The sequence below is a fragment of the Oreochromis aureus genome, linkage group 8 (genome assembly GCF_013358895.1).
Source record: "Oreochromis aureus strain Israel breed Guangdong linkage group 8, ZZ_aureus, whole genome shotgun sequence".
In the NCBI taxonomy this organism is placed as follows: Eukaryota; Metazoa; Chordata; class Actinopteri; order Cichliformes; family Cichlidae; genus Oreochromis; species Oreochromis aureus.
The window spans coordinates 16,758,561-16,772,498 of record NC_052949.1 but is presented as its reverse complement, the minus strand read 5'-3'; the positions used below and the strand labels follow the sequence as shown (position 1 = coordinate 16,772,498).

The window sequence follows — 13,938 nt, the reverse complement described above, 5'->3', positions numbered from 1 at the left end:
CTCTGTGCTGCCTGAACTCAGCGGTTTTCCCCAAAGATCATCACGCGTTGGAGTTTTCTCTTATTTTTAATGCTGTTTTTATTTTACTGTGCAAAATACAGTGCAGATATAAAGAAAAACATGAAAAGGGAAAAGCAAAGTAAGTGTTAACCATCATAGATGTCATGCATTTGTAAGTACAGTGCGAGGATGGATAAATTCTAATTATTACAGGAAAAGAAATGAAATTCTTTATTTCAGAAAAAATGACAGTGGCATGAAAATAATTTTGAAGGACTGATTTGCAGAGCCACAAGTATTTATGGTCCTGCAGCTTCAGCATACAAGAACATTCAAGGATGACTATACCTTGGCTTTTATGAACCCAAAAACCTACCATTGTCTACTTTAACCAAAGAAACATGAAGGGAATAGCTGATTAATCTGCTGAGTAATGACACAGCCTTTTGTGTTGGTAACTACAGTTCAGAAAAAGAGCAAATATCAAGATTTTTGTGAGTATTTTCATAACACTGTGGTTTCATAAAACCATATATTCAATGGAATAATTAAGATAGCAACTTTTAGTTGCACCCTGATCTTTTTTTGTTACATGATCTAAAACTCTTGAAGCTTAAAGCAGGCAATTTCTTTGCACTAAAAACATAGAAACTAAAGTGGACTTAAAAACATTTTTCAAACAAATTTCTTCAAGAACCTCCAAAATGATCCATCAAACTGGCTCATAGCTGCACTAACTGGATTTTTCTATGCAGGCTTGCTGAGACATCACTCTTCAGTGTTCTTTAACCTGCGGGCAGGTAGGCTGGACTCTGCAGGCTATAGTCCGGGCAGACTTTCTGAACCAGTCTGTAGTCTGTGCTGTAGAAAGACACGTAGATGCAGATGACCTGGAAAGGTCTGGAGCACATCCAGGTGACGTGGCTCTGGGTGTGCTCCTGATCACATGTCTTTGATGGGTCGTAGTTGCACAGCATCACCTTCTTGTTGCGTTCGGTTTTCTCGGAGTCCACTCTGCAGTTGAACGTCTTTGAATCTTTGGGGTGGATCACGCTTTGGCGCTCCAAGTCGAACTCCACCTCTTTCGTCGGTGGCACGAGGCTGACGGACACGTTGCCTACCCCCGTGGAGTTGTGGCGGAAGAAGACGCCGAGAGACCCGTTCCCATGATCCACAATCTTCCCCAATATCAGCAAATTCAATTTGACTGTCTTTATATTTGAATAAAAGTCCCCCCAGATGAACGTCCCGGACCATTTAGATGTTCCATGAACTTTCATGATGGGCTGAAGCTTTATCTTTAATGATGGGTTGGAGTGCAGCTGCGAGTTTCCTCCAAGTATTTCCCAAAATCCCTGCTTTGAAAGAGGGACGAAGGGGTTACGGGACAGCTTGGTGTGCTGAGTTAGACTCCTGGACTGAAACACAGAGTTCTTCTGCTGTGAAGAAATCTCGTGGGCCCTGCTGGGATGAGGCGGTGCTCTCTTGGTGAAGGTAAAGTTGCTGTGTGTCTGGTGTGGTCCAAGAACCAACTAGAAACATTAAGCACAGGGGAAAATTAAATAGAATCTTATTTGAAAGAACTTTTTAAGAAGGTTTTTTAATATTGTAAAAATCTAACTCCATAAATATTGTTAAACCTCATGCATCAGTGTGTTTGAAGCAACTTAAGTCTGCAAAGAAAGTCATCATTAAGGATAGTGGATTAAATCTAAAATATGTAGAACTTGAACTATTTGCAAAACCCTCTTAAAATGTAGCATAACTCAACTTTTAATGCGAACCGTATAATGTGTTTAATGCTACCATTCATTTCACTCACCAGACATATGGTTCCTTTCAAAAGTATCCAAGCAAAGCACTGACAGGCGAACATCTCCATTGTGCATAACCTTCACGAGCCATCCACTGCTGCGTCATTCAGGCAAAGTGAACTTTTGGAAATTCGTTCCTTAAACACTCTCCCAAATGGAAACCTTCACTGTGCTGCTGCTTCCCCACACAGCACACAGACTGGGAGGCTTTCCCAGAGCTGAAGATTTTGACACCCAGTTTTGCTCTCTCTCTCTCTCACTCACTCCCCCTTTCACACACATAAACACACACCCTTCTGTTTAGAATATGCACTGACTGCAGCATCACACTGTTTCTGTCCGCCCGTGGTCCCCGCCACTTCTTTCTCTGACTGAAAATCTTCTTGCATCTTGGTGCGAGGAATAAAAATATAACTAATCAACACTTTCATAAAATGTATTTTTTTTACTAACCTGATCCAAGACAATGTGATACTGGCATCTTGTGGTTGTGTGATAAACTGCAAGGATGATGCTTTGCAGTAGAAATACGTTAATAACCACAAATTCATATTTATTTCTTTGTGCAGGAACATGCGCTATAACTAAATCTAAACACAGAAATCTCTCATATAGAATAACCTAAATCAGCTCAGTGTTCACACAGTCTTATCAGTCACATCAACAATTTCATGGCCTTCAAGTTAAACATAAAGGAAGACGCTGCAGGTGGAGAACTATGGAGTGAAAGTTGGATTTGTGCTATTTTTGTTGGGAAATTAAACTTAAAGTGTTTGCTGTTTGTCTCTTGTAGATCTTAATTCAATTTAAATTAAAACCGGAAAATAACTTTAACTTTGTATAGCCTGCTATAAAAATTAAGAGAAGAAAGAAAAGTGCAGATGTCCATGAGATAAATATAATCAGAGCCTAAGTCTACTGTTCAAGTGCTACTAGAAGCATTTAAATACAACTGGATTTGTCTGGAACTCATCCACACATTTTTTCTGCTCATTTTGATTTTTATTATATTATTAATATATTTACATTATATTGAAAGCCATCTGCTGCTTGTCAAAAAAAAGCCTTGAATTCATAGCCCCAAGCTGTGAACAGCAGGCGAACAGCCATCCGCTCCATTTCTGCCATACTCTTCTTCATCAGTGGGCGCTTCCTACTGTGGCCTCCAGATGCCACCAGAAGGCAACATTGAGTTGTCACCAGTTGTTTTGTTTTTCTCTGCTTAAACCTAAAATTATCAGGAAATGTAAAAAAAAAAAAAAAAAGAAAGAAAAGATTTTGAAATAGTTAATTTGAAGTTACTTACTTAAACATAATAAGCATTCTTTCTTTTTTTAATCCAGTGGTCATAATAAGTGCATAATAACTGCATAAGTGAATGCATATATTTCAGTCAAACAAGGGCCAAAAACTGCAGTTCCTGCTGTTCCCTTGAGGTGGCGTCAAGTTCCTACTGAATCCCATGTGACAATGCCCAACTTAACAGCACAAAAAAGAACATTTACATTTTTAATGTTTTTTTTTTCTCTTAATTGTTTATACTTATAAGGTTTCACAGTAAGGGAGCGGCTGCTTTGATTGACAAGTGAATGCCAAGACGGGCAACTGTAGCCAAGAGATGATTGCTGGGCGTTACCTCTGACAGCTTAAGTTGACTTTGATTCAGTGGGCCATGGCCGCTCCACCTTAATCATGATGTCGGTTAGTCGAGTGCCAACTTCCTTATGTTAGCACTCGACTCTCTTGTGCAAATTTAGCTACTTCTGGCTCCAAAAATCCAGAAGTAGGTATCTGTGGGAGTTTGTGAGTAGTTTTTTGCCCAAATGCTGAAACTTTAGAATTCAAGTCCAGTAATAAATGGATAAAATCATGAATCAGCTGACCAGTCAGTAAAAATATCAAATATTAAGCTCAAGTGATTCATGTTCGGTTAGTTAGAAATCAAAAGATCTAGTCCTGTTTGTGTTGTCAAAGTAAACATACTCTTATCCAATTTTTACTGCACTTAAACATATCTTACAAAAGAATAAAAAAGAAAGAAAATGAATATTTAACAGAATAAAATAATATTGCCTTAAAAGTATATACTGCCTACAGAGTGTGTTGCCTTTGTAACACGTAACCAACGCAGACATTAAAGCAGTCGTGCCAGAATGTCGTGCTAAAAAGAAAGATTCTTTAAAATACAAGGGGGAGCAGGCGAGTCAGATACCACGGGCACAGAGATGAAGCAGGTCTCATCAGAAACAGTTTATTACTAGGCCAGGGAGCACAAATAAAAACACCCTTAAAATGTATGGAATAAAATGTTATCTACTAAAACTACATAAAACAATTCTAAAACCCGTAAAACTACTATTTTCTACATTCATTAAAAACCCCCTGCTATAATTATGCCACATGTTCATTATGGGTCCATCAGCAGGCCAGGAAGTTCTTCTTTAAAGCAGAGTCCACGCCAGCCTCGTCTTCGGCAGATAAGAAAGAGCCGCCCATCTTCTTGTCCTTCCGCTGGCCCATCACTTCCCAGCCCGGCTTGCGTTCTGCACCCGAATCGATCATGCGGCCACCGCCACAGCTCCCCTTGCGTCGGTGTCCTGTAAAATAACAAATAGGGGCCAGAACAATGGTCCCAGAAGCAGCCCTGGCTCATGGCCATGGCGACCCTCTCCCAGTCCAGCTGCACCCAGTAAACAACAGTAGAGACCCTACTCACAAATGCAGGCAGAGGTAAACCTCTGCCCTGCTGCCAATCACACGCGTTGTTTCCTAGTGTTGCGGTCAGGTCAGGTCAGGTCAGGTCAGGTCAGGTCAGGTCAGGTCAGGTCAGGTCAGGTCAGGTCAGGTCAGGTCAGGTCAGGTCAGGTCAGGTCAGGTCAGGTCAGGTCAGGTCAGGGTGGCCATCTAGCACTAACCTTCCAATCTGGGGCCTCCCTCTTCAGTGCTCAGCTAGCCTGCTTTTAAAAGGTCTTTACACAGCTGATAGGCCACCTCTGGACACACCCATGCCCCAGCAGGTGGTCCCTATCAGCTAATTTGTCCCATGTGCAGCCAGTCCACAGTGGATAAAAACCATGTCACATAAAACACTAAAAACCATGCAATAGAAACAGAATAAAACCATGCAAATAAAATGACACTCATAAATAAACACTAAAAATCAGAATAAAAACAATATACAAGATAAATACAAATTTCCACTGTGTGACACCTTGTTGCAGGTTTTCGGTCTTTTTAAGGGATTTTGTCTTATAATCAAATACATTAATATACTAATCATCATTACACACGCTACGTGGGTTTTCATAAAATGAAAATGAAAATATGAATGTGGGAATAGGGCCAATGTAATGGAACGTACTTTCGGTTTGTTTTACAATTCTGCCATCACTGACTGAGTAGTGTTTGTAGTGTTTGTATAGGTATGTGGGTTTAAACATATTCATATTGTTACAACGGAGTGAACCAACAAGGAAGTGTGATGTCTGTCAGCACAATCATTAGAATGCAACACAGATTAGATCTATTGCTTTTTAAATATGCATTTCAACCATGAGAAGAATCTGTCTTTCCAAACCTGTTTACCTTGTTGTTTCATTAAATCTGCTTGCTACATATTCAGACTCATACAGATAGCATGTTAACAAATAAAGAGGAATTGAGAACCACACTCGAGTCACAGTATAAAATAAGTGTGTCAAATGTATCAGTGTAATCATATTAGTCTAGTTTGCACAGAAGACAACATTTAATTTTAATTATTTATGCGATTTTTAAAAATATTTTATTTTAAAATGGTTAGAACAAAAACATCTCAATGTGTATGTAGGCTAATTGAAAAGAACTGAAGCATTTTGGATGATGTGTTTTGAAGCATTTGCTGCAAAACTTTTGATCAACTAAAGGGGTTTAAGGGAGTTTTAGGACATCTTGATGACAATGAATTACAGTAGTCCAGCCTAGAAGTATTATTAGTCCTTTATTTATCCAGGTAAAAAATCTCATTGAGATTAAAAATCTCATTTCCAAGAGAGACCTGGCATCATGGCAACAAAAGTCAAAATACAAGTACCACATAAGTATATGACATTTAAAACAAATACAATATCCCGTTCAAACATTTGAAAAATATACAATAACAGATCAAATTAAGAGTGACATTAAAAACAATCACACTGAGTAAAAGAGTTATTCTCTGGTTCCTTTAGGATGGACTTAAACTCCCCCAAGGTAACCAATTCTGATCATTTCAGTTCCTTCTGCAGATTTTTCCAGGAAGCAGGGGCAGCGTATTTAAAAGCCTTTTCCCCCAATTCTGTTCTGATTTTTAGACAATCAATTGTATGATATTGTGAGAATGAAGGCTGTGTTGGTTGTGGTTTTTACACATATAAACACATAAATAAGATGGAGGATAAATAAGGAGAGATTTATAGATAAAGCTCAACCTATGCGAGAGTCTGCGAATATGCAAAGATGGACATTTAGCAGCAGCATACGAAGAACAATGATGTACACGATTTCCATAACCAGTAATAAAACGTAAAGCACAATGATACACAGTATCCAACCTCTTTAGGTAGTGGGCAGGTGCATTCATAAAAAGCAGGTTACCATAATCCAATAAAGGTAAAAAAAAGATTTCTAAAAAAGTAACTTAGTTTTAGTTTTAACTTCGACACAAGACTTTGTGAGTTTTAAATGACAAATTCTGATCTATAATGATCCCTTGATACTTGTATGGTGTGACCATTTCAGTTTCAGTTCCTTGAATTGTTTTAATCTTGGGAGACGTAGCTAACAACTCTTTGCCATTTGAGAATAACATGAACTTGGATTTCTCTGGATTTAACACCAACTTAAGTTGAGTTAAATGGGACTGAACGACATCAAAGGCAGACTGCAGAAATTGCAGGGTTTGTGCTACTGAAGGAGATGAACAATAACTAATTGTATCGTCTGCATAAAGATGAAATGCAGCATTTGACAAATTATCACAAAGGTTGTTTCTGTAAAGAGAAAAGAACAATGGCCTTAATATGGAGCCCTGTGGAACTCCTTTGGATACTGGGAGAAAAGAGGAAGAAGACCCAGCAGCATGGGCACACTGTTTTCTTGCTGACAAGTAATTTGAAAACCAACTTACACCATTTAGATAGACCAAAATTGTTTAGTCTATCTAATAAAATAGCAAGTATGAATGCATAAATTAGTTTTTCCAGCATCAGACCGGGACATGAAGTATCTAATTTTGGAGATACTACGCAAATGGAATAAAGCAGTCGTCCTACATATTTGTTTAACATGTGTATTGAAGGACATATCCTGGTTGGAAACTCCAAAATTCCTCACATCATTACTGGATGCCAAGGTAATACCATCAAGAATAAAGATCTGTCTAAATACCAAATTTCTAAGATTTTTAGGGCTGAGTACAATAATTTCAGTTTTATTGGAATATAGAAATAGAAAATTTAGAGGTAGTACAGGAATTTGTCTTCAAGCCATACCTGCAGTCTCAACAAGAAGGCACAGGTAGATAAGGGATGAGAATATGGAACTGTTGGAATGTAAACACAGTGAAAGGGTCTCCATGTGTGGATTCTTCAACAAATAACATTTATACAAACATCAAGTGAACCAGTAGTTCCGTGTTCAAGAATCAACTGCTATCAAAGCTGGAGATTAATGAGGTACAACACAAATGTGAGGGCAAGGGAAAGCAAGGACATCAGGTCAGTGGGGAGTTAATCATCCTCACACTCCAAGACTGAGAATCTAGAACAATTGGTGCGTTGCAGGCGTTGAATGCCAGAGCAGCTGACATGAAAGCGAAAATTGTGGCTAGGCTGAAAACCTGCACTCCCTGTGGCCGATTACTAAGAGTACACGAAGTATCCTCCAAAAGTCAATGCAACAAAGAAGATGTCAATGCAACACTGCAGACGATCTACTGCAACCATCAGTGAAACCAACCAGCTGATCTACAGCACAATTACGGTGATCCTGGAGATGAACCAGGCATCTGGTGGCTCTCAAGATTACCTACTGGCTAAAGGTTTCATCATCATGACAAAGATTTCATCTTTGCAATTAGTCTTGGATCTTTACTTTTGTTCTTGAATGTGAGCTGGAGCTTGCAAAAAAGTAATTAACTTTGTCAAGCACAGGACTGGTTTTCAATGTCTTTTGTCAATAACAGGAATCAGTTTGTGCAGGAAATAATCTTGAAATGTCAGTAGTCTGTTTCCAAGAAGCAAACTCTGGCATTGTGCTGCATTTGATTCTGTGTAATTAAAAATATTAACTTTACACCACTTTCTGTTTACACACTAGTAGTGGATAAACAGGTTTAAACTTAATGGGGGCCAGCTAATTATTGTCAAATAAAAAGTTGTATATAAACACCAACTGTCTGTGGTCTAACTTGATATTTAATAACACAAAGGTATTTCTCAAGCGTCTTTTGTTCTTTATTCCTGTTGTTGCTGTCACTTGGTATAGCTACATCTATCACACGGCCTTCTTCCTTTGCTTGCCCATCACTATTATGTCCAGCTAGTCAGTGTCACTAGTTTCTCCATCTGTATTTAGAGATACCACACAGAATCAAATGCAGCACAATTGCACTTTTTTGCAAGCTCCAGCTCACATTCAAGAACAAAAGTAAAGATCCAAGACTAATTGCAAAGATGAAATCTTTGTCATGATGATGAAACCTTTAGCCAGTAGGTAATCTTGAGAGCCACCAGATGCCTGGTTCATCTCCAGGATCACCGTAATTGTGCTGTAGATCAGCTGGTTGGTTTCACTGATGGTTGCAGTAGATCGTCTGCAGTGTTGCATTGACATCTTCTTTGTTGCATTGACTTTTGGAGGATACGTTGTGTACTCTTAGTAATCGGCCACAGGGAGTGCAGGTTTTCAGCCTAGCCACAATTTTCGCTTTCATGTCAGCTGCTCTGGCATTCAACGCCTGCAACGCACCAGTTGTTCTAGATTCTCAGTCTTGGAGTGTGAGGATGATTAACTCCCCACTGACCTGATGTCCTTGCTTTCCCTTGCCCTCACATTTGTGTTGTACCTCATTAATCTCTTCTTATGATAGCGGTGGATTCTTGAACACGGAACTACTGGTTCACTTGATGTTTGTATAAATGTTATTTGTTGAAGAATCCACACATGGAGACCCTTTCACTGTGTTTACATTCCAACAGTTCCATATTCTCATCCCTTATGTACCTGTGCCTTCTTGTTGAGACTGCAGGTATGGCTTAAAGACATAAAGACCTGGATGACCTCTAAGTTTTCATTACACAGAATCAAATGCAGCACAATGCCAGAATTAGCTTCTTGAAAAGTGAGTAAACACATATTCATTTAACTGAGAGATGATGTTTCAAGATTATTTCCTGCAGAAATCTGATGTCTGCTATAGACAGAAAACCCACACCTGAAATATAGACACAGAAACTTTTGTTAAAAACGCATGTACTCATGTATTTCCTGCTCTTACATCAAACATGTTTTTATCTACGTCTAAAAAATACAATAAATACTATATTTATAACTCCAGCCCATCTATTTTGGGCTAATATGTCTCTATCTGATTAGTTTTAATAATTTGATGATTTTGCACATTTTTTATGTGAATCCGCTTTGCATCATACTCACATTATTTAAATTTCTTTTTATGAACCCTATGATGATAAAGTTGTTCTTGATGTTTGTTTACTCTATTTTGTATAGTTTTGGAAAAAAAGCATGTCTTTCTCATCTATTTCTCCTGCATGAATACAGAGACCTCTTTTCTCCATGAATATGGACAGCACAGATTAGTCCAGTTTACTGCAACCTGCGGGCAGCACGGTGGCACGGTGGTTAGCACTGTTGCCGCACAGCAAGAAGGTCCTGAGTTCAAAGTCAAAGTCAACTTTATTTGTCAATTCTGCCACATGTACAGGACATACAGAGAATAGAAATTTCGTTACTCTCAAACCCAAATGAACATTTAAATATAAGAGAGATTAAAAATGCAAGTAAAATAATTAAAAAGTAAAAATTTAAATAAATACAGTACAATATTACATATAACAAAAAAAGCTATACAATATACAATATACAATATTCAGGTAAGGGTAAATGACATTGAGTGTAAACCAGGCAAGGTAGTGCAATTCCACCATCAGGCCGGGGTCTTTCTGTGTGGAGTTTGCATGTTCTCCCCGTGTTTGCGTGGGTTCCCTCCGGGTACTCCGGCTTCCTCCCACCGTCCAAAAGCATGCAGTTTGTGGGGATAGGTTAATTGGATAATCGAAGTTGTCACTAGGTGTGAATGTGAATGGTTGTCTGTCCCTGTGTGTTATCCCTGCGACAGACTGGCGACCTGTCCAGGGTGTACCCTGCCTCTTGCCCTATGACAGCTGGGATAGGCTCCAGCGCCCCCCACGACCCTGAAAAGGATAAGCGGAAGTGAATGGATGGATACTGCAACCAGTACATCAGTGACAGCATTCCCCAACCAGCTGCATGGGGAAAAAAGTGAGTACTTGAGTTCCGGCAGGCAGTACTGATGTTGAATAAAACACACACTTACATAACAAAGTTTGTGGTGTAACAAATGTTGACTGAAAGTCCATTTAGATTAATAAAATCACAAACAGAAGAAAAATCCCACACACATGTTTAATTGACTTATCAATGTTCATTTCAGTTCAGGTTTATGTATATGGCACCAAATCACTACAACAGCTGCCTCAACGAGCTCTTTATTGTAAAGACTCTACAGTAGTTTGGCAACAAACAGTTCATGATACTGGTAAGAAAAAACAGATATTTAGCAGGAAGAAACTTCTTTCAGAACCACACTCGCAGAGGAGCAGCCATCTGGTGTGACTGGTTGGAAGGAAGTGATTTTTACCAGCAGCAGGACCAGGAACAACAGAAGGTGTGGTTTTCAGTATCTAGCAAGCCATTGTTTCTGTCTATTGTCTACTGAAGAATTGTGCCAACATGAAATAATTATAATTGTGCAAAATGAATTTATGAGACTGCGTGTGTAGTGGTATAAAACTGAAGGTGGCAGTTTGGTAAGCCACTTCCTTTCCTGTGTGTGGTGTCAGGTTAAACATGCTGTGGTACAACATTTAAGTACTAAACACTAAGGTAAAACTAAATTTTAAGAATTTAAAAAGATTCTGCCTACTTAGGTAAGATGCAACACCTTGTCACATGGCAGTTGTTAAATCACCTTGATCGATGAAAACAAATAAGCTCTACTCTAGAACTGTTTTGACAGACAGAGGACTTTATGGTTAATTCAGTGACTGCAAGGAACCCACATCATCTTTCCTCTGCCACCATACATACTCAATAAACCACATGTCTTGTGGTTTATTGAGATTCAACTGCAAATTTAATGTACATGTTGCCATGTTCTTTTTAGAAAGAAGAGGGCATTTCCTGACAACCCTTCCAAATAAACCATTCTTGTTCAGTCTTTTTCTAAGTCTGCTGTCATGAACATTAACATTGAACATGCTAAATCTTCAGCAATGTAGAGTCTGAGATGTTGCTCTTGAGCTTTTTGCATTTTCACAGAGCACTAAAGATGCACTTCAGGGCCACCGTAGTTATCACTATGTTTGTTGTAACATGCCACTGAAAACATTTTCATAGACTTGCTGTTAATCAATCATGGAAAAGTGCATTTTATTAGCTGGCTGCTATTTATTTATTTAATTCCAGTGGAAGCGGTAAGTTTGAACATTTGTCCATCCACACAGCTGAAGATATTTTGCATTTGTTTTTTAAATTAAATATTGAGATGGTATAATATGTCATATGTTGTTGTTCAGGCTGTATTTACCTAAATTTAAGACATGTTAAGGACTAGATTTCTTTACTATTATTATAGTGGATCATGCATAAAATTTTAGAAAGAGATTCAATTTTCTTTTTACCATGATTGTATGATCAACTACAACACATAACCTGCCTGTGTTTTGTTGCAAAGATTGTGTTTTGACAGAAGATCTAAATAATAGTTTATAATGGAAATTTTTGAATGACTTTATGTTGACCTTTTGATTTCCTGTAACTTCACTGAAATTATTTATTTTTTTTCCACTGGCAGAAAGTGTTGACTGGAAACAGCAACAACTCCCCACACAGGTTTGACTTCTCTCTTTACAGTCAATGAATAAAAATGTCAACATGCTGACACCACAGCATGTGTTTGGTTTTGAGCTTCTTTCATGTATCATCTTACTTTCACTATTGGTTGTCTTTACTGAGATTATCCTTTTAAACAATGCATTCCATCTAGAATGAACAAATATTAAATATGGTTTTCCATAAATAAGGTGTCCTTGCAATCATAAAGCAAAATCTATTAATCCAATCTTCAATGTTTAGTTTTAACTAGTCAATTTCAAAGCCAAGTTTATGTCATACATGGAAGGTGGAGCAATACGTTTTAGTTAATCACTTCATTTTATTAATGGATTATCATTCAGAAGCATTGCTTCGCATTGTTTATTTCACATGTTACTTATAATTTTTCTATTACAAATAATATCACATAAGGACCACTTACATGTGTACAACTGCTTTTGGACTACACAAAACATCTTTATTGAAATAAATCATTGGCACTGACACTTCAATTCAGTTCTGTTTTATTTATATCACAGGTGTCAAACTCCCGTCCTCGAGGGCCGGTGTCCGGAAACTTTTCCATGTGTCGCAGCTGCAACACACCTGAATGCAATTAGTAGGACATTAGCAAGACTCTATAGCACTTGACTGCATGCTGAGGTGACAATTCAGCCATTTGATTCGTGTTACAGCAGCTCATGAATAAATGAACATGGTGCAATAAAAGTACTTTTTAGAAGCACACTTTTCCAAACAGGTTGGTCATTGGATTTTATCATCTAAAAAATATAGCCAGAGTCCGCCCTATTCTCTCTCGGGCCAACAGGGAGATGTTGATGCATGCTTTTATTACCAGTCGCATTGATTACTGTAATGCCCTGCTCTCTGGTCTCCCCAAAAAGAATATTTCACCCTTACAACTTTTACAAAACTCTGCAGCTCGTGTGCTGATGAAGACCAGAGGGCGGGCCCACATTACACCGGTTTTAGAATCGCTGCATTGGCTCCCCGTGTGTTTCAGGATCGATTTTAAAGTTCTTTTATTGGTTTTTAAATGTCTTAATGGTCTTGGGCCTTCTTATCTTTCAGATCTGCTTTTACCGTATGAACCGTTGCGGACCTTGAGGTCCTCTGGTACTGGCCTTTTGATTGTCCCTAAAGTCAGGACACATACTCACGGAGAGGCAGCGTGTGGGGAGTGAGTGGGAGGGTGGGGTGGGGTGGGGTGGGCTGCTTTTAACCATGTAAAGCACTTTGTGCTACATTTTTTGTATGAAAAGTGCTTTATAAATAAAGATTGATTGATTGATTGATTAATATACGGCAACAACCTGGGAATAAAGCAGCTGCGAGAAAAACAACATTAATGACTCATGGTACGGGAGTGGAGGATGCAAGATGAATGAGTTGAGTAAAGTTTGACTTATCTCACTGTTTTGTTTCACTTAATGCGCCTCATGTATGAAAACAGACCTGTTCATCGACAGTACGCCTTATGGTCTGAAAAATGCGGTATATAAAAATCTGGTGGTACAAAGTTAAATTTGTTGGTTTTGGGCATTTGTACACACACACACACACACACACACACACACACACACACACACACACACACACATATATCACACAAACTCTACCATTCAGTCTTTTATGTTGGAAGATAAAGATACATGTCTGTATCCTGAAGTCTGGCTTGTGAGGAAGGAGTTTATCATTACTAAAGTCCTTATTGGAGTATGTAATAAAGATGGCACCATGATGATTACTGGTTTGCCTGCATAATAGCTTCATTAAAGGCTTAGGAGAGCACTCCGTGCAAGTGCAGGAACTATGTGCACATAGAAGCAACTATCACACAAAGAAGTCACGCTGCTGTACCACTCGTTCATCTGTCACACGACTTGATGTAGTCAGGTCACATTTTCTTTTAGTGGATAGTATTTACTGAAGCACTGTTGAACTCATT

General features: G+C 38.6%; 1 protein-coding gene across 1 annotated transcript; it reads right to left on the bottom strand.

Annotated features, from left to right (window-relative positions):
* Positions 1-82: 82 nt before the first annotated feature.
* On the bottom strand, positions 83-2,021 carry LOC116310114 (neurexophilin-1-like). The gene is made up of 2 exons (XM_039616734.1): positions 1,823-2,021; positions 83-1,532 (listed from the first exon to the last, which is right to left on the bottom strand). Exons 1-2 carry the CDS (start codon positions 1,880-1,882, stop codon positions 786-788), a joined length of 807 nt encoding a protein of 268 aa, XP_039472668.1. The 5' UTR covers positions 1,883-2,021; the 3' UTR covers positions 83-785.
* Between the last annotated feature and the right edge of the window lie 11,917 nt (positions 2,022-13,938).

Coding starts and splice junctions, on each gene's coding strand:
- LOC116310114 (XM_039616734.1), bottom strand. CDS start 1,882: ATGGAGATGTTCGCCTGTCAGTGCTTTGCTTGGATACTTTTGAAAGGA. Junction 1,533..1,822: donor TGAAAGGAACCATATGTCTG/GTGAGTGAAATG, acceptor TAATGTTTCTAG/TTGGTTCTTGGACCACACCA.